The sequence below is a fragment of the Anabrus simplex genome, chromosome 1 (assembly GCF_040414725.1).
Source record: "Anabrus simplex isolate iqAnaSimp1 chromosome 1, ASM4041472v1, whole genome shotgun sequence".
In the NCBI taxonomy this organism is placed as follows: Eukaryota; Metazoa; Arthropoda; class Insecta; order Orthoptera; family Tettigoniidae; genus Anabrus; species Anabrus simplex.
In genome coordinates this window covers 134,885,952-134,907,822 of record NC_090265.1, presented here as the reverse complement: position 1 = coordinate 134,907,822, position 21,871 = coordinate 134,885,952, and the positions used below count along the sequence as shown (strand labels likewise).

Sequence of the window (21,871 nt, the reverse complement as noted above, 5' to 3'; positions counted from 1 at the left end):
AGTGTTGTGTGTGGTGTGTGAGTTGCAGGGATGTTGGGGACATCACAAACACCCAGCCCCCGAGCCATTGGAATTAACCAATGAAGGTTAAAATCCCCGACCCGGCCGGGAATCGAACTCGGGACCCTCTGAACCGAAGGCCAGTACGCTGACCATTCAGCCAACGAGTCGGACGACAGTGGGGTTCGAACCCACTATCTCCTGGATGTGAGCTCACAGCTGCGCGCCCCAAAGACAAACTTCTTTACAAAGATTTGGATTCATAAGTATCATAAAATGAGAATGTTCCTTATTAAAGCACAATAATGAAAATGAAAATCCACAGCCTATTTGCAGTCATTTGGCCAGGTCCGAATGGAATGAATGAAGCCCCCATCTAGTGGCCAGTGTAGGAATTGTGCCAGCTGCTCAAGCCTGTAGCACTACTCTGTGGCAATGATTAATGACTGACAGATGAAATGAAATGATAATGGAGAGTGTTGCTGGAATGAAAGATAACAGGGAGAACCAGAATATACGGAGAAAAACCTGTCCCGCTTCCGCTTTGTCCAACACAAATCTCACATGGAGTGGCCGGGATTTGAACCAAAGAACCCATTGGTGAGAGGCAGGCATGCTGCTGCCTGAGCCATGGAGACTAAAGCACAATAATCTGGTGTTAAAACTTTGACTTTTAATACGTTAGGCCTATCTAATAATATTAAAATTGTAGAGGTAGGCAAATATAGTAGCATTGGTGACAACAATTTAGGAAGTAAATAACAGTACAGCTGAATTATCATTATCATTATCATTATTATTGAGCCGAAGTAGTATGCACGTTTTTCTGTATCTTGATTTTTCGATAACTTGAAGCAAATACTGTATTTGCTTTGAAGTATTTTCAGCCTTTGCAAACACTTCAAGATATCGAAGTTCAACTGTAATTTGTATGACTTAATAAGTGACCCTCTTCTTTGTCAGAATAATGTTTACCCATTACCCTATACTTACAAAAACATTAGAACAGCAGGCATGGTGAGTGCCCCACCAAGCAAGAAGAAGGCACCGGGGACAGTATGCATTGTTGCAGCATATACAGCACTGTACATCGGGCCATAGACCAATGGCATGAGGGCTTCACATACACCAAACAGTGAGTTCACTTTTCCTGGAACAATGATATTTCATGTTAACTGTATAATTGTAACTCAATTTAATATGTTTAACAAAATGTCCACTTTGATCACCAGGCAAAATGTAAACTTAATCTTTATATTATTTTTTACTGTATTATTATATTAACTCACCAAGTTCATCTGGTGGCACCAGTTTGGAAATGATAGATCTCATAGCGATGAATGAAGTGCCGTTCAGGATTTCTACTATTGGTGCTGTAAACAAAATTACATAGCAATGAAATATAAATATATACAGGGATACAGAGTGTATCTGAACATTTGTAACAAATGTTGAGGGGTCAAAACAAGAAAAGTGTGTCCCTATGAACATATGCCCTACAATGCGTTGGTATTGAGATGCGGGCATCGTACATAGCCACTACCATACTGATGCTTTTGCCACCCGTTTTGTTCACCGACAGGGACACATTTGGAAGAGATGGCATCATAAACTAGCATAACACACACGTGAGCAGTTGAAAATCCCCATGGTATAATTATCACTAATCATCAACGGCACTTTGGATGCAATGTGTGGTGTGATCTTCATGATAAACTCATTGGCCCGTACATGCTACAGAATGGATCAGGGTATCTGACCTTCGTATGGGTCACGGTGTCTATATTACTGGAAATTGTGCCCCTGACAGTTAGCTATGCACGATGAGGCCTCAGTGTTTGCATGTACACCAGGTTTTGGACAACACCATCCCACGACGGTGGATCGGGTCCGAGGTCCAGTGCACTGGTCTGCCCAACCTAACCTGGCCTTATCCACTGGTCTTCTAAGCAGGGGTAAACATGTAAAGTGTAATGTACCTTACTCCAATTAATGACATCTGTGACCTGGAACAGTATATCAGTAACACCTGTGCAACTGTTTGACAGGACTCAGGTATCTTCAAGCACCTTTTTCAGTTCACATTAAGGTTGCTCATTGCGGACGATTTGAGCATCTCCTGTGACGTAGCCAATGTACGTAGGATTTATGTTCATAGGGATATTTTTTAACATGGATGTGTTTTGGGCTGGGGGTCTGTCTGGATTTAGCATCGGCAGTTTACCATAGACAATTTTGGATGGACGGAAAACCAACATTATGGTAACAAGGCAACCAGTGCTCATCGCCTATCCATACCAAGTCTTCATCTTCTTCCTCCTCATGTTATTACCATGTGCTAGAACTTTGCCTTCTTTAGACAGTAGGTACAAATGGTGCCATATTTTAATAGAGATTCCTATGTCTTTGACTGCCACTTCATCTTGGTCACAGCAAAGCCTCTTACAAATGGTAACATCACTGAAGGCAGTAGGATTTTTCACATAATACATATCTTGCAAATATTTATGGGCATAAAATTGTGTTCTAAATCAGTGACCATTTTTCTTGGATGTAGATCTTGACAGGTGGGGCTAAGTTGTGTCATGGCATGGAATGTTGTGTGCTGGATCAGCTGTTATATTGTTGGACGAAGACCCTGATGCTACATATTTCTTTTGATTTATCGTAACTCTTTATCTTTCCTGTAGGTGGAGTGAAAGGATGCATGTCATAAGAGGATACTATGGGAACAACCAAACAATCTGTACTAGCTCTCTCGTTTTCTAAGTCCAAAGCCATATCCATTATAATAATACTGTAATAATCGTATGGCCTCAGCTACCATGTGCAGACATTTCAATTTGACGCCTTTTGGTTGTCTGCTCATCAGTTTCCACGTTCCGTTTTACTCTAGGTCTACTAGATGGTAGAGCAAGTAAACTGAAACTCTTTTAGGCATCTGTGACTGAGATTTAATTAATTTTGTCGGGTATAAACCAAATATGTCACCAGAGATCTTTTACATGCCGACATCATATGACATGGAGTGTCAAATGGACTGTTTTCCGCCATTCAAAAATCCGACTGCCTCTGTCGGGTTTGAACCCACTATCTTGGGATTTGGAGGCCGACACTCTACCACTGATCCACAGAGGCAGCTACCATATCCATGATCCTATGCTTTTCTTTGTAATGAAGAAATTTATTTGTAACTTCAGATTTCTTGTTTTGATCCCAGGAATCACCCCTTAGTGTTTGTTATCAATGTTTAGATACACTCTACATAGTGTCATATAAAGTCATATTTGGAAAGATAGGCATTTGAAAAGAATAAATCGCAATAATCACTATGACAGGTCAACATAGGAAGTGGGAGCAACAGAACGAGGGGAGAAAGACGAACATAAAAAGACAAGTGACAAATCAAGACATAAGCTTATTCCATTGTGTGATTTCCCCCCCACTTCTTTCATTCTATTCAGGCTATGCTTGCATATGGTAGTAGAAAAACCACACATTTTTTATTATTATTATTATTATTCTTTCTTCGTTTTGGCCTGCTGTGGACCACGTTATTTCAACCGTTTGCATCCTTGAGCTTTAATTCTTCCCCAGTACTCACGCATTCTCGTTCTGTGAGCCTCCTTTCTTTCATCAGTCCACTTCTTGCCTGTTTTCAACTTTGGCCTTTCTTGGAACCTCTTGTATCCCTGGAGCTTTTTCTGGAGAGGAGCACGTTTCTGGATGTCTTCGAGTGTGATTCCTATTTCTTGAAGGTCTTTTTCAACTTTGATAAACCAGGGTCCCTTGGCTTTCTTGTTAAGAAAGTAGGAAAAGATCCTATTGGTTTGTCTCTGTGTGCTCATGTGTGCTATATGGCCATAAAAATTAATCCTCCTTTTCCAAATCGTGTCCGTTATCCTCTCCATATGCTGGTACAGATCACTGTTGTGTCATCTCCTGTACTCATCATTTTCATTGATTGGTCCAAGAATCTTTCTCAGGATTTTTCTTTCTTTAGCTTCTAGCTTCTCCATCAGACCTTTTCTGTTCATTGCAAGGCATTCCTCTGCGTACAGTGCTTCCAGGCGTACAACCGAACAATAATGCCTAAGCTTGGCATTGATGGACACTGATCTTTTGTTGTAGACATTCCTAGTCAGCTGATATGCCACCTCCATCTTGTTGATTCTGCACATGATTGCTTCTTTCTCAGAATTGTTAGGTACTATCCACTCTCCTAAGTAATTAAACTTTTCCACCTGCTTGAATTTTCCCTGTTCCACAATGAGCTCTCTAGGTGCTGGCTTGATGTTCGTTATGAACTCTGTTTTTTGGAAAGAGATTTGGAGGCCAGCTTTTGCTGCTTGGATTCTCAGTTGGTTAATTTGTTTTTCAGCAGTATCTAGGGAATCAGAAAAGATCGCTAGGTCATCTGCAAAAGCTAGGCAGTCTATGATAAGATCATCTTTCTTATATCCTATTCTAAGGCCATTCTCAACCTCTTCCTTGCACATCTCCTTGCGCCATTCCCGAATGATTTTCTCCAGAACACAGTTGAAGAGAAGTGGTGATATTCCATCCCCTTGCCTAACACCAGTCTTGATTTCGAAGACGTTCGAAATTTCTCCCCTGAATTTCACCCTGGATGTAGTGCTGGTTAAGGTCTGTTGAATGATAGCTCTCGTTTTGTTGTCTAAGCCCATTTCCTTCAGAATGCGGAGGAGTGTGTGTCGATCTATGGAGTCGTAGGCTTTTTGGAAGTCAACAAAAGTAACTACAAAATTCTTATTCCTGGATTTTAGGTACGACAGGACAGACTTAAGGTTCATGATCTGCTCTGCACAAGATCGTCCTTTTCTAAAGCCTCCTTGGTATTCACCCAACTGTGAATCAAGTTGCTCTTCTGCCCGAGTTTGAAGGGCTTTGGAGAGAATTTTGTATGTTACTGAGAGAAGGGAGATGCCGCGATAGTTGTTTACATCTGTTTTGTCACCTTTCTTATGTAGGGGATGAATCAGGGCTGCTGTCCAATCATTTGGGATCTTCTCTGTTTCCCAGATCTTGCGAATGATCTCAGTTAGTTTATCGATCGCCTTTTCACCTGCAGACTTCCAGAGTTCAGCAATTATCGCATCTTCTCCAGGTGCTTTGTTGTTCTTTAATGATGTAATTATCTGTTTGATTTCCTCTTTTGTGGGGGGAGAAGAGTCTGGGTTGGGGTGTCTGGATTCTTCAAAGGTGAATTCTGATTCTGGTTCTTCGCAGTTAAGAAGAGATTCAAAATATTTAGCCAAGATTTGGCAGTTATCCTTGTCGTTGGAGGCAACTTTTCCATTGTGATCTCGGAAATGTAGACTTGGTGGGGTGTACTTGGTGAGGTTGCGTTTGGAGGTTCTATAGAAATCCCTAGTATTATTCTTATTGAAGTCCTGCTCGATCAGTGTCAGTTGGTTTTTGCCAAATGCACGTTTTACTTGGCGGATCACTTTTACTGCATGTTTCCTAGCCTCCAGAAAGTCTTCATAACTTTCTGGATTCTTCAGGGAATTCCACCTTTGCCAAGCGATTTGTCTTTGTGTTATGGCTTCATCACATTCTTGAGTCCACCATGGATGCTTCTTTGGTTTCTTTAGCAATACTGTCTCCTCAGCCGTTTCAACAATGGCATTTTTCAGTTGTTCCCAATTTTCTGTGTCCAAAGACTGAAGTTTCTGAATGAATTCTTCACTGGTTTTCAGGTTTTCTGTATCAAATTTGCTAGTTTTCTTTATCTTAACTCTTTTGGTGTTTCTTGGATGAAGCTTAATTTTGATCTTGGATAGATAGTGGTCTGAGTCAAGGTTAGCACTTCTCAGGACTTTAACATTTTGGATCTCTTGTGTTGCTTTTCGTGCAATGGCAACATGATCTATTTGAAATTCTCCCAAGTGAGAATTTGGTGATATCCATGTCTTTTGTTTTCTCGGTAGATGTTTGAAAGCTGTTGACTTAAGAACAAGATTGAATGCCTTACAAAGCTCTATAAGCCTTTCCCCATTTCGGTTGGTTCGTCTGTGGGCTGGATAGTTTCCAATGATATTTTGGAATTTCCTTTCTTTGCCAATCTGGGCATTGAAGTCTCCAAGCAAAATGATTGTGTGTTTGCCAGGAATTTTTGATATAACATATTCCAGGTCCTCCCAGAATTTGTCTGTTCCTTCTGGGTCTTTCTTGTTTGCCTGGTTGATTGGCGCATGTATGTTCACAAGCGTGTGTACGTTGTTCATACTCCGAAAGATAAGCATCGAGACCCTGCCGTTAGGAGAGCTGAAATCAGTGAATGAATCAATAATTTTCCTGCTGACAATAAATCCTGTGCCAAGGTGTGGAACAGTTTTCATCACACGTTTGCCAGTTTTCCCTTTGAAGATTCTATAACCTTGTGATTTAAACGCATGTTCATCAGTAAACCTTGACTCTTGAATTGCTGTAATTAGGATTTCATGATGGGTGAGGACATCCGTAAGATTATTATTATTATTATTATTATTATTATTATTATTATTATTATTATTATTATTATTATTATTATTATTATTATTATTATTGTACCGGGCGGTACACCTCCACGCCGCTAATTTAAAATTTGCGCCAGTTGAAACTCCTCTGCTGGAGGAAGTCTGAACTTTATCTACGGTATTAATTTTCTACTTTCTCAGAAGATGTCACTACCTGGAAATTTTGGAGTTTTTGAACTGTGTCATTTTCGACGTATTTTTGTTTTGCTTGTGGTAAGAAGTGTGAACTTTCTCTTCTAGAGGACACTACTGAAGATCAACAATAGTGCACCCTAGTGCGGAGTGAAAGAACTGTTTTTTTTTTTTTTTGAGAAAATTTAATTTCCAAAGTTTGTTCTTTGCTAAATTTCTTTCAGTCATTGTTTAAGTTGGCAATATTAACCCTTTCTTTCCCCTTGTTTTGAATTTAGCCAATCCCGAATTTCTTAAATTAGATGTGTTTCTTCTTCATCTTGTGTAGGGGTTTTCTTTAACCACCAATAAAAAGATTGTGGGCGGGTGTTTTCCTTCCTAAAACGCCTCGAACTTTCCGCGAGAGTATATAAACTGCTGATTTTAGGGTCTCTGCGCCACTTCTGTTCCATCTTTTCGTGTGTAAAGTACATAGCAGGGGGCGGGAAGCGCCTCTTTCTTCGGCGGCAGTCAACAACCAGGTAATGGCCGATTAATTACTTCTTTTCTTGCTTGCTCAGCAGTTTAACTCTCGGGGCGGGTCCGAAGTTTTTCCATAATGTAACCTTCCTTAAAATGTAAAGACCTTTGGTATCTATTCTATCTTTAAACTACATATCGGGATAGAGAGTGCTTAACCCTCTCGAGCTCCCACTCATATTGTTTTGAGGTGAACTTATTTTTCTCAACCTATTCTTCTTTAACGTAATGTAAATTGTTTCTTTCTTAAGTCACCTCTTTAGTATGGGATTAGCCCCTGTATTAACGGCCTAGTGCCAAGTAGGTTTTAAACAAAGATTATTAGGAGCGCAAGTTCGCCTCCTCTCAAATTGTTATTTTAGAGGTCATATAATTAATCTTTTCTCACTTAATAGACCTCAGTAGGTTGGGTATTTTACCCCTGTGTCTATGTCCTGAGAGGATAACTTGAAGGTGGAGTTTAGTGTGGCCTTTCAGAGGCTTAAAGTTTGAGAGCGAGTAGCTCTTTCTTGAAAATTGAGTGTTGTATGCCTCGAGGAGGCTTTTCTGTGTAATTTGGAGCAAGTGCTCCTGAGCATGAATGGGGTTTTCTGCCCCTCTGTTAAAACTTATTTTGAAGTAAGGTTGGGCTGATTGCCCAAGCATTGTGAAGTCGGGGCGCGAAGCCCACATCCAGTAAATTGTGTAACTACATTTTGTTGACTTGCTACTCTGTACCTGCCATGCTTGTTATTTCCTTATTTTGAAAAGAAAATATAACCTTGTTAATTTTACATGAACTCTAATTTCGTAGCTTGAGACCCGTTCACACCCGCACCTTCTTTCACCTCTAACTACCGCAAAAACTAGGTAACAAGTGGTAGCAGAGCGTGGTTGAATGGGTCTCAATTTAGCCCCTTTTGACGGCTAAACATTGTTTTGTTCCGAACTCTAACCATTTTCTCAGTTGCTGGAATTTTTTGAGTTTTTCAAAATTGTTCTGTCATCATGCCCGGCCCTCGCGATGTTCTCCATCTTAACTATTTGCGCAAGGAGGAGTTGATCTATGAGTTAACTATCAGAAATGTGCAATCTGGAGGCACGGTTGCGATAGACACCAACAAGCTTAGAGAGTCCCTTGATTTGCCTATTTCCATCCCCAACTTGGGAGAGAAAGAAATTGATGACTCTCTTTCCACGATCACCGAGAATACTACAGGGCTAGCATCCGTAGTTAGTTTTTTTGACGAAAATGATCCTTCTCCTAATCAAATTAAGCGTGTGCAAGCCAGGCTATATCATTTTTCAAATAGGGTTAACGATCTGTTGTCTCTGAAGTTGAATGACGTTCAGAGGAAGGAAGCTAGTACGTTGCTTGAGAGTATTTCTGAATTATCTAGCAAGGTCACTCAATTGTTAACTGGGGAAGTTCCTCCCAAAATTGATCAACCCACCACGATGAATGTAGGTAGCGAGGAAGAGCCTCCTAAGGGAGAAGCCAATAGGAAAACCATCGCTGCTCAAACAATCTCTGCCCCATTGGACGAGTCTGAACGCCGTAACTCATTAAATAATGTACGTTCTGAATTAACTTCCTTGCCACTGAAACCTTTACCTACTATGTCACCCGGGTTCAGCAGTTTGCCTCATCCATTGGCAATGTTGCTCAGAGGTATCTCTAAGTTTTCCGTTAACACCACCAGTGAAGTAACTTCCTTTTTAAGATTTTTAGTTGAATTTCAGGATCATGCCCTTGTGTTTTCTCTTTCCCCATGTCAGATTTTGCAAATTATCTATCCCTATGCAATTGGCATTCTCTCCGACAAAATAGTAAGAGCCATTGCCGAGCAATCATCTATTGAGGATTTCCACGCCCACTTGCTAGCTAACTTCATCCCGGCTAGGGCCAGGTCCTCCCTTATTCAGAAGTACTATTATCGTGTACAGCGTTTGGATGAAAACTTGGCAGACTTTATCCGAGATATTAAGTTCTATACTAGGGTGTTTGCTCTTCATTTTCCTGAAGACCAGATTGTACAGGCTATTGTAGAAGGAATTTCACCATCCTATAGGTCATATTTGTGTTTCGCGGCGTGCCCGCAAACCTTCTCGGAACTTGAAGCATTGGCCGTTTCAGCGGAAGGGGTTAGATACGCCGATTCCTTGCGTGTCGCGAAAGAACCCCCACCTTCCTTTAGTAATACTCGGCCTCCACCTCGCCGATCAGTCACTCCTCGTAAATGTTACGCTTGCGGGTCGCCTGACCATCTGCGGAACAAGTGTCCATTGATCAAATCTAGTAGGGCAAATAATGGAGCTGGTTCATCACAAGGCTGTTTTAAATGTGGGGCTTTCTCACATATCGCCAAGAATTGCCCAAATTCAAATAGCACCCCCTCCTGCTCAACTTCCGGTGTAAATTCCACCAATGCCAATAATAAAAAATGACTAGTGGCTTCGGCTGAGTCGACTAATCCTTCTTCCCGAGGCTCAGCCCCTGGTAAACAGGTCGAAAATTCAGGGAACGATCAGTCTTCAAATTCATCTTTTGAATGCCCTAAAGAGTGTCTTAGGATTGCGGCGGATACCCCCGCACCGGTCCCCTTTCTCAAAATTGAGGTAAATAACGAACCTATAACAGCTCTATTAGATTCAGGCAGTGTTTGTTCTATTATTTCGGCCGAATGGTATGCAAAATTGAAATCTGTTTGTAAACTACCTGACTATGACTCATCTCCTGTTCAATATGTTTCGGCTAATTCATCCCCATTAGAAATTATAGGTTCTTTACAGGTCAAAATTCGTATTTTTAAATTTACATGGAAAATCAAATTGTTTGTGGCCAAGCACTTGTCTTGCCCCATTATATTGGGAGCTGACTTCATTTCCTACACTGGTCTTGTGCTCGATCTCCAGAGTAGGTCGTGCTCTTTCAAATTTGCGTTTAATTGTAAAATCCCATTATTGAAATGTAATTCTGTATCATGTTCATCTATTTCGCCTACCCAGGATGAGATGTTGTTAGACCTTAGACATCTACCTGAGGAGCAGGCTGATAGTATTCGTAAGTTGTGTCAGTCGTTTCCAGAGGTGTTCTCTGATACTCTTGGTGTTACTGATCTTATCGAATACAAAATTGAGGTCACGGATTCGATTCCTGTCCGTTTTCCACCTTATAGGCTATCTCCACCTAAAATGAAGGCTCTGAAAGAAATCATCGATCAGATGTTGAAGGATGGTATTATTAGGCCCTCTAAGTCGGCGTATTCGTCACCTATTTTTCTAGTCCCGAAACCCCAAGGGGGCTTCAGGCCTGTCATTGATTATAGGGCTCTCAATCGGAAGGTGGTGTTACAATCTGTGCCCCTTCCCGACCTTCATTCTTGTTTTTCATGGTTCCGTAAGGCCAAGTTCTTCACCATCTTGGACTTGAATCAAGCCTACAATCAAATTCCTCTAGCCGAAGAGTCTAAACATCTTACAGCGTTTGTCACGGACTGGAATTTATACGAATACAACCGCGTGCCTTTCGGGCTCCCCACGGGAGCAGCTGTACTCACTAGGCTGCTAGATAGGGTCTTCTCCGACATCAAATTTGAGTACTTGTACCACTACTTGGATGATGTCGTCGTATTTTCAGAGACTTTTGAAGAACATCTAGATCATCTGCGAGAAGTTCTTGATCGCCTTCGTAAGGCTGGGTTAACTGTCAAGTTGTCCAAGGTTGCCTTTGCTAAGCCCTCTATGTCATTCCTAGGGCATATTGTGTCACCTGATGGTGTTGCAGTCGATCATTCGAGAACACAGGCCATCCGTGATTTTAAACCCCCTAAGGACATCAAAGGTATCGCCAGGTTCATTGGAATGGTGAATTTCTTCAGGAAGTTCATTCCTAACTTTGCTAAAAGAGCGGCGCCCTTGAACCTTCTTCGTAGGAAAGGCATCAAATTCGAATGGGGACCTTCTCAACAAGCCGCTTTTGAAGATCTTAAATTAGCTCTCTGTAATGCCCCTGTACTTGCTATGCCTGATTTCTCAAAGAAATTCATTGTCCAAACCGACGCGTCGTCGTCAGCAGTAGCTGCAGTCCTTCTTCAAGAGACTGAACTAGGGAGGCGACCCATCGCCTATGCATCTAGGACCTTGTCGGCTCAAGAAGCCAAGTATTCTATCTATGAGCTTGAAGGTTTGGCAGTCTTATTTGCCTTAGAAAAGTTCCGTCTCTATCTTGAACATGTCAAATTCGACCTGGAGACAGATAATCAAGCCTTAAGCTGGGTCTTAGGTAGGCCGCGTCGTACTGGCCGTATAGCCCGTTGGGCCATCCGTATTTCTGCCTTCCAATTCGATGTCAGGCATATCCGAGGCACCGAAAATGTTGTTGCTGATGGACTCAGCCGTATGTTTTCCAACGACGTCGAGACCCACGAACCGGTCGACAGTCCATCACCTCCCGAGTCCATACTATCTGGTGTTAATGCCATCTTAACAGATGCTCCCATGCTTTTTAGGGATATCGAGAAATACCAACGTGAAGATCCGACGCTGGCTCCGATAATGGAAACCCTTTCTTCTGGGGAACATGTGGTCCCTTATGTTCTGAGGAATGGTGTTTTATGTTGCCCATCGAGGCATGATAAGATGATGAAAGTTGTCGTTCCAGCCGTTCTTGTACCTATGATCTTCAAGTATTATCATGAGACCCCATTAGGAGGGCATCTTGGTATCTTTAAAACTCGTGAGAAGATTCGTGAAATGTTCATCTGGAAAGGTATGGACGGTGAAATCCGTGAACTAGTGAAGGCTTGTAAATCCTGTTTGCTTAGTAAACCAACCATGTCCACCAAGGTAGGCCTTTTGTCTTCTCATCAAGCGTCGCGCCCCATGGAACGCCTGTATATTGATTATGTAGGACCCTTCCCCCAGTCTAAGGGAAATGCTAACAAGTTTATCTTTGTATGCGTAGATGGCTTTACTAGATTTTCCTGGTTATTTCCGACTAAGCTGGCTACCGCTCAGTCCACCATTACTTGCCTAAATTCTATTTTTGCTTCTTTTGGTCTGTGCCAATATATTGTGTCTGATAATGCAAAGGCGTTCACATCAAATCTTTTTCGTAAATTCTGTTTTGACTTGTCCATCTCTCATGTAACTACTTCTGCTTATTACCCTCAACCATCTCTGGCTGAACGGGTTAATCGTAATCTCAGGTCCGCGCTTATTGCCTATCATCATGAAGATCATTCCAGGTGGGACACGTCCCTGCATTGGTTAGCTTTTGCTTTGAAGTCGGCGGTTCATGAATCTCACAAGTTTACTCCAGCTTCCTTGATGTTCAAGTTCGTTCCCAACACGCCGCTCTCTAACCTCTGGTCTCTGAGTGACATTCTACCCGAGACAATAGATCCGGATAATATTAAAGATCTTTGGAAGAAGGCTAAAGCCAATCTTAAAGTCTCTCATGAAAAGGTTAGGGAAAGATATGATCGTGGACGGAGACCCACCCATTTGAAGGTAGGTGACCAGGTGATGGTCAAGAATTTTGTTCCCGCTGGCAAGCTTGCCCCCAGATTTCATGGGCCGTGTATCATTCTAGATTTCCTTACGCCGGTCACATTATTATTAAGCAATCCAACCACCGAGAGGATATTTAGGGTTCACCTGTCACAGGTGAAACCGGTGTAATTTCTGGGTTAACTTGCTTCATATAATCGTGAAAGGAATATGAAGGTTATATTTTTTTTGAGTTTTCACTTTTAAGGCATTCTGCCCCTTCTATAATATTTTGTTTCATATGTAAGTGTTTTGTAAACCTTCCCCGCACGGTTAAACTGCCATCCTATCCTTGCCACGGCCATTACCACGCTCCCGTCTCCTGCTCCACTACACACAGTGGCTCGCATCTGAAATGAATTTCTGCACGCCGCTGGCCCCTCAACCTCTCCACAAAGCCTGTGCCCTCAAAAAAATGATGATGGTCCAACAATTCTGCCGCCTAGCTTTAATGTTTTAGTGCCCCCGCAGCCGCGCGGCGCCGTGCTGCGACTGGGATAGAGGAAGGGCCCCCTCTTCCCCAGCGAGGACGACATGTGCACGGCGAGCCGGAGCCCTCCTCCCGGCCAAGGCTGATGTGCGGCGCACGACCTGCTACTGGCCCGCAGTCTGTATATGTTCACCGCGGGCGCGGCGTGCTTCAACACCTCTACTCCTCTCATAGTGCGGGCGAGCGGTATCTCAGGGTACTTGAGGGGCCCGGGCGGCCTCCTCTGAACGCAAGCAGTGGCGTCTGGTCTGGCCGTTAAAATCATCAACGTTTGAAGTACATATGGACATTCCAGTTCAACTTTACTACCTTTTCTTGGGTATTCTACGGCAATATTTGGTGGACTTAGAAAATTTTCCTCAACTTTAAAAACTAAAGTTTTCCTTCTGAATTCAACTTCTACAAACATAAAGACTTTACTTCACCAGTAACTACAAAATTTTGAAACTGAATCAAACCAAATTAAGAAAATCTTATAAATACTTCTGCAATTAATCTCCATATCAACATCAAAACTTGGACCTTGCTTTCAAACAAATTTCATGTGTCACCCCTGGAGGAACTTTTTTTTTGGGGGGGGGAGGTCTGTACCGGGCGGTACACCTCCACGCCGCTAATTTAAAATTTGCGCCAGTTGAAACTCCTCTGCTGGAGGAAGTCTGAACTTTATCTACGGTATTAATTTTCTACTTTCTCAGAAGATGTCACTACCTGGAAATTTTGGAGTTTTTGAACTGTATCATTTTCGACGTATTTTTGTTTTGCTTGTGGTAAGAAGTGTGAACTTTCTCTTCTAGAGGACACTACTGAAGATCAACAATAGTGCACCCTAGTGCGGAGTGAAAGAACTGTTTTTTTTTTGGAGAAAATTTAATTTCCAAAGTTTGTTCTTTGCTAAATTTCTTTCAGTCATTGTTTAAGTTGGCAATATTAACCCTTTCTTTCCCCTTGTTTTGAATTTAGCCAATCCCGAATTTCTTAAATTAGATGTGTTTCTTCTTCATCTTGTGTAGGGGTTTTCTTTAACCACCAATAAAAAAATTGTGGGCGGGTGTTTTCCTTCCTAAAACGCCTCGAACTTTCCGCGAGAGTATATAAACTGCTGATTTTAGGGTCTCTGCGCCACTTCTGTTCCATCTTTTCGTGTGTAAAGTACATAGCAGGGGGCGGGAAGCGCCTCTTTCTTCGGCGGCAGTCAACAACCAGGTAATGGCCGATTAATTACTTCTTTTCTTGCTTGCTCAGCAGTTTAACTCTCGGGGCGGGTCCGAAGTTTTTCCATAATGTAACCTTCCTTAAAATGTAAAGACCTTTGGTATCTATTCTATCTTTAAACTACATATCGGGATAGAGAGTGCTTAACCCTCTCGAGCTCCCACTCATATTGTTTTGAGGTGAACTTATTTTTCTCAACCTATTCTTCTTTAACGTAATGTAAATTGTTTCTTTCTTAAGTCACCTCTTTAGTATGGGATTAGCCCTTGTATTAACGGCCTAGTGCCAAGTAGGTTTTAAACAAAGAGTATTAGGAGCGCAAGTTCGCCTCCTCTCAAATTGTTATTTTAGAGGTCATGTAATTAATCTTTTCTCACTTAATAGACCTCAGTAGGTTGGGTATTTTACCCCTGTGTCTATGTCCTGAGAGGACAACTTGAAGGTGGAGTTTGGTGTGGCCTTTCAGAGGCTTAAAGTTTGAGAGCGAGTAGCTCTTTCTTGAAAATTGAGTGTTGTATGCCTCGAGGAGGCTTTTCTGTGTAATTTGGAGCAAGTGCTCCTGAGCATGAATGGGGTTTTCTGCCCCTCTGTTAAAACTTATTTTGAAGTAAGGTTGGGCTGATTGCCCAAGCATTGTGAAGTCGGGGCGCGAAGCCCCCATCCATTAAATTGTGTAACTACATTTTGTTGACTTGCTACTCTGTACCTGCCATGCTTGTTATTTCCTTATTTTGAAAAGAAAATATAACCTTGTTAATTTTACATGAACTCTAATTTCGTAGCTTGAGACCCGTTCACACCCGCACCTTCTTTTACCTCTAACTACCGCAAAAACTCGGTAACAATTATTATTATTGTTACCGAGTTTTTGTGGTAGTTATGCGTGAAGGAAAGTGCGGGGTGGTGAACAGGTCTCAAGCTACTAAGAGTAAAATTAATTTAAAAATACCAAGGTTATATTTTCTTTTCAAAACAAAGAAATAACAAGCATGGCAGGTACAAAGTAGCAAGTTCAAAGGGTAGTTACAATATTTACATGATTTGGGCTTCGCGCCCTGACTGCACAATGCTAGGGCAATCTGCTCAGTTTTACCCCACACACACAAGTTTCAACAGAGGGGCAGAAAACCCCATTCATGCCTAGGAGCCCTTGCTCCAAATTACACTGAAAAGCCTCCACGAGGCATACAATACTCAATTTTCAAAAGAGCCACTCGCTCTCAAATTTAAGCCTCTCCCAGGCCACACCAAACTCCACCTTCAAGCTGTCCTCAACGGACGTAAACACAGGGGTAAAATACCCAATCTACTGAGGTCTATTAAATGAAAAGGAGGTTAATTAAATGACCTCTAAAATAACAATTTGAGAGGAGGCGAACTTGCACTCCTAATACACTTTGATTAAGACCTACTTGGCACTAGGCCGTTAATACAAGGGCTAATCCCATACTAAAGAGGTGACTTAAGAAGAGAATAATTTGTTTTACGTTAACGAAGAATAGGTTGAGAAAAATAAGTTCACCTCAAAACAATATGAGTGGGAGCTCGAGAGGGTTAGCACTCTCTATCCCAGTATGTAGCTTTAAAAGAGAATATATGAAAAGATTAGTTACATTTAGGAAAAGGTTACATGGTGGAACGCTTCGAACCCGCCCTGAGAGTTAAACTGCTGATCTAGCAAAGAAAGAAGTTATTAATCGGCCATTACCTTGTTGTTGACTGCTGCCGAGGAGAGAGGCGCTTCCCGCCTCCTGCTATGTACTTTATACACTGAAAGATGGAACAGAAGTGGCCCGGAGACCCTAAAATCAGCAGTTTAAATACTCTCGCGGAAGGTTCTAGGCGTTAGGGGAATGAGAACACCCTCCCACGAGGATTTTATTGGTTCATCAAAAAACCCCTACACAATACTAAGAAGAAACACATAATTGGTGGAAAATTAATTTAAGAAATTCGGGATAGGCTAGATTTAAAACAAGGGGAAAGGAGGGGTTAATATTGCCAACTTAACCAATGACTGAAAGAAATTTAGCAAAGAACAAACATTTGAAATAAAAATTTCTCCAACAAAATAGTTCTTTGACTCCGCACTAGGGTGCACTATTGTTGATCTTCAGTAGTGTCCTCTAGAAGAGAAAGTTCACACTTCTTACTTCAAGCGAAACAAAAACACATCAAAAATGACACAGTTCAAAAACTCAAACTTTTCCACGTGGTGACATCTTCTGAGAAGGTAGAGAATTAATAGCGTATATAAAGTTCGGACTTCCTCCAGCAGAGGAGTTTCAACTGGCGCAAATTTTAAATTAGCGGCGTGGAGGTGTACCGCCCGGTACAATTATTATTATTATTATTATTATTATTATTATTATTATTATTATTATTATTATTATTATTATTATTATTATTATTATTATTATTATTATTATTATTATTATTATTATTATTATTATTTTTATTATTATAGGTGAATAAGCCCATTATGACTATGCAAGGTAGTTAGAGGTGTGCATTTTTCTTCCTTTGTGCCCATATTTCTTTTGTTCTTTTACTGTGGGCTTCATTTCTGTTTTCAGATCAAGTTGTTCCCATCTTCTTCTTTGGTCTCTCTTCTTGGTCACCTTGCCATTTGTGAATTTTGGGTCTGAAGGTTACCCCATTTTGGACATCTGCTGATTTAATTCCTGCCTATTTTAAATAGGTTTGGCTTTCACCAGTCCATTTCACAGTGTTTGTTTTGCTTTTGCTCCTGTTTTCATAGAATTCAACTGTTTGTTTTGTAAGTCTGTCTGGATGCATTCTTTTAATATGTCCATAGAATCTTAGCCTGTATTTTCTAATGTCACTGTGAATATCTGTGTACTGTTTGATTTCCTGTCTGCCTCTAATTTGGTAATGTCCGTTGGCAAGTTTGGGGCCTAGAATTTTTCTTTTGATTTTTGCGTTCCTTTTTCTCAATGTTTTCAATGTCTGCTTTCCTGTTCAAAATTATTATTATTATTATTATTATTATTATTATTATTATTATTATTATTATTATTATTATTATTATTGACAAGTCATTGTATTTGACATCCATTCTTTATCCTGAGCAGACCAGATATAATATTATTGATCAAATAGGTACCGGTACAGGAATATATACCTGACAACAAACATTTCAGATTCCTTTCTATCATACAAATTTAAATTGGTTTCAACAATATACCACTACACTTTATTCTAAGACAGAAAGATGTACAAAGTTTGATTTCAAATTTATATCTAGAATATAAGCATATTTACCCATATAGATCATCCAATCCGTGGTGCTGAAAGCATACACAAAACAGGACAGGATTTTGCTCGTACAGGACATAACACCAATGAGGGCATCATCAATCTTAAGCACGTGACTGAATAGTCCCACGGACACCATGGTTCCTGTAGAAAGAGGAAGCAACGTAAGAAGAAGCACCTCAGATAATGTACCACTGAAAGGAATTCAATTATTCCAAATTCAAATTCAACTAATTCACAATTAATTTCTCTGTGCATTTATTATTCAAAAGCATTTATTTCTGCTTCCCCCATTTGGAGGCTACCAAAAAGACAAAGCTTATGTGAAAAGTGTTGATGACAACTACAAAGGTAGTGTAAAATATAGTGTATATTAAAGAATTAGTATACCATATTATTCCTATTAGTAAAAATCATATCAATCAATATTTTGAAACCCATGAGAAACTCCTTATAGGACAAAGATATAGCTAACAGAGACTACTAGGAGTATAAATGATTTCTGACTATTGTTAGCCTTTCAAGGCCACTATATCAATGTCCTTAATAAATTGGTTATTCAAATTAAATTTTTGGCAAAAGTTATGAAATATGTGAGTAATGATGCCTCTTGCACAGCAAGTTTGTCAGTTTGAATCGTGCACCTGGAAGTAACAAAGTGACCTTGTTTTCTCAAAAAAAGAAAAAGTTCTGCACCAATCCGATTGCACCATCGCTCTTAACATAACACAAAAAGCATGCCTGATGTTTTGTTGGTATAGTTCCGATACTCCCTGTATACTGTGATGGGAAGAGTACGAGAAAATAATTACTTGGGCTGAATTATAGTTACCTGAGAAATATTTTACTCAATTACAATATTCATTTTTTAAACAAGTAATGAATATTACTTCACAGAATGCCAGTCACATTTCTTTTTGGCATGGGCCTAGAGTGATACCAATGTTTGCGAGGAGACTAAAGATGGTTCCTTGGAACTCTTAAACTCTTAAAGTTGACTCCCACCCCAGAATTTTCATTTTAGTCAGTGACTTTTGGAATTTTGAATAATTTGCCATTTACTTTAGTAAATAATTACTTCTAAAAATCTTCATCACTAAGCCTCAACCTCTTAGAGGTAAGTACGTCTTTGCTTATGCTAAACAGATGCTCTAAGGGGGCTCTTGAAAGAATGTGTGTGTTTAATTTAGAGAATATCCCCAACAGTAAGGGATATTGTAGGAAAAGTCTGATGTCTTTAGAATTACTGAGGAGGTAAGAATGCACATCATCCAACACTGGGGAAGCTACTGGATCTACTGAAGTAGAATTGAGAGAATTATCTTCATCATCACTTAATTATTTCCTGTTTCTGTTTCCATGTGATGTATATTGATAATTAGAATGTAGCGATAACAATTTCATTTCAAGAAAAAAATTACAAGTAATTATTACACTAAAAAAGTAATCATTACAAGCAAATATCACTAAGAAAAGTATTTGTTACAAGTGATTCAATTATTTTTACTCAATAAATTCCCAACTCTGTATACATACTGCACACACATAAATATATTTTTATTACAGTCTGTTATGCCTTTCGACATTCAGTCCACACGACTCTGTGAATTGACTAAGCACCTCCATAATCATCCATTTACAGTTAACTCAGTGGTCTTGTTCCACACCTATTTAAATCATTAGAAACTGAGTCTAATCATCATCATCGTTTTGATCTCCCTCCACTACTCTTTACTTTTAAATTAATAAACTTCATTGCTTGTCCGTACTCTTTACCCTCCATGGCTGAGCCCATTACTCTCCTAGGTAACCTACCCTTGTGCATTAACCTCACATGACCAGCCCAACAAAGCCAGATTATGTTTACAGCTTCATCCATCTTACCTTAGCCTTTATCTCTTCATTCTGAGTACCCTCCTGCTATTGATCCCAACTGTTTAAGCCAGCAATCTTTCTCACTAGTTTTGTGTCTGTTTCTTCCAACTTATGAACAAGATCCTATGTCTACCCAGCTTTCACCGCTGTACAACAAGGTTGGTTGACAATAAAGCAATGTAAACAAAGATTCATTCAAAAGCTGACTTCTTATAAAATATTTTAAATCAGAACTCTGGGCTCACTACATTAGCTCCATGTTAATCTTTCCCCAGAAAAATATGTTACAGTTTTAGACCAACATGGAATATCCCCCGAGAACTCATTGTGGGGTTTATATAGGTCATAGCATTATCACTTATACTAAGAAATACATGTTACCGAATGTCAGCTCCATTATAACGGTAATCAAATTAACTTTACCCCTAAATAAAACTACAGATTACATAACAGCAATAGAAAAGTGATACTTGTCCCTATAAATTTGATTATAGTCCTCATTGTATAGAAGCCAGCAGAAAAACTGTGATTCAAGCTTGCCAGTGAGGCAAGGATGTCCAGTTGCACCGTTCTTACCATCTGGCCATGTAGGAATCCAACTTTGATTTTGGAACCAGCTATATGTTTATATATGGCTATGTGGTCTAAATTATGTAACTGCGAGCTTGTATTCAGGAGATAGCAGGTGCAAACCTTGCTGTTGGCAGCCCTGGAGAAGGTTTTCCATGGTTTTCCATCTGTAAACCAGGTAAATGCTGTGGCTTTTCCTTAATTAAGGCCACAGTCACTTCCTTTCCTGTACTAGCCTTGTCCTATTCCATCACTACCATAAAAACAAAAAAAAACAAAAAAGAAACAAAGTAGAAAGCAACTTACCAATTAGGTTGGTGATCATACTGTAAGTTGAAAACATACTGAAGTCCACTTCGTTCCAGTTGAAGCGATATCTTGTGAACAGGTACATCACAGCAATCTCACCTGTCAACAGAATGAAAAAGAAAGGGTTAGTATCTGATACAAAACAGGAATTGCTAAGAAAAATGAAAAATGAATTTAAAGGAACGGGAAGGATACATTTAAAATAAAACAAAACAAGAAATTTGGAGCTAAAATACAGTCAATCACCACTGATCTGCATTTGGATCTGTTGTCCAGGTGGGAGATTCTCTATCAATTGTTTACCTAGAACTTTCTCAAATGATTTCAAAGAAGTTGGAAATTTATCAAACATCCCCCATGATAAATTATTCCAATCCATAATTTCTCTGCCTATAAACAAATGTTTGTCCCAATTTGCCCTTTTGAAATCCAACTTTATCATCATATTATGATCTTACCTACTTTGAAAAATTAAACTGAACAAAGAAGGTTGTATAATGCAAAAATATAAAGTATTGCTTATTACTAGGATGTTCTTTGGAACCACAATTTTTGAACTTGAGTATATGTAGTACATATACAAGCTTCTGTTCACTTACATACATTTTCTTGGCTAAAGGCTACTTTGAAAAATTAGACTCAAAATGCAGTGCAACTGTTAGAATCCGCTGTAAATTGTCAGGCAAAGTGGCTCAGACAGCAGGAGCGATGTTTTTCTGAGTCCAAGTTGGCGGTTTCGAACCTGGCTCAGTCCAGTAGTATCTTTCTGTAGGTGGGGGCAGTAGAATATATCTACGGTATGCTCTGTCTGTCATAAGAAGCAGCTAATAGGACATCCTAGGGTCTCTTAACTTAGGAGCGTGGGTTGGAGACAACGGGTCTGACATTGCTTCCACCTCCTCACTTTCATCTTTCCTTGGCCAACTCTTTTTCTCTTCCAACACCAATGGTATTAGATTTGTGAGGCCTAAGGAGTCTTTAATTTTTATGCCCATCCCTTCCTCTTGCCTATACCTTCATTCTTCGAATGATATGACCTCTTGCTTCTTCCCTCTCATCAGTTGATGCCTGCCCAATTGTACTTCCTCTTAAAACAGTAATCATCACCACCACCATCAGTACGCTGGTATTCGAAGGTGTTCAAATGTCCTGCCTCGTATCGGTAGATTCACGCGCTAGTAAAACAACTCCTGCAGGACAACATTTCCGGCATTCTCCAAAAACCGTAGAACGTAGATTAGCGTGCGTGACCATTAACATTATTATTATTAACCATGGTCAACTGTGTTTGATTTTCTTTTAACAAGAAGTAAATAAGATGTAAACAAGTGAAGCATTCCATAGAAACACTGTAAAATCAGAGTGATAATTAATTCAAAACATCAAGAAATAATGATTCAAAAATTTA

General features: G+C 40.1%; 1 protein-coding gene across 3 annotated transcripts in view; it reads right to left on the bottom strand.

The window, feature by feature from the left end:
* The window catches only part of LOC136884884 (probable peptidoglycan muropeptide transporter SLC46), a 431,764-nt gene that overhangs the window by 7,275 nt on the left and 402,618 nt on the right, over window positions 1-21,871 (bottom strand). For all 3 annotated transcript variants that reach the window (XM_067157189.2, XM_068230381.1, XM_067157193.2), the window contains exons 2-5: window positions 20,461-20,562; window positions 17,716-17,853; window positions 1,290-1,373; window positions 994-1,150 (exon numbers count right to left, since the gene is read on the bottom strand). In XM_067157189.2, the coding sequence (XP_067013290.1) occupies window positions 994-1,150; window positions 1,290-1,373; window positions 17,716-17,853; window positions 20,461-20,562 (481 nt within the window). The remainder of the gene's footprint in view (window positions 1-993; window positions 1,151-1,289; window positions 1,374-17,715; window positions 17,854-20,460; window positions 20,563-21,871) is intronic.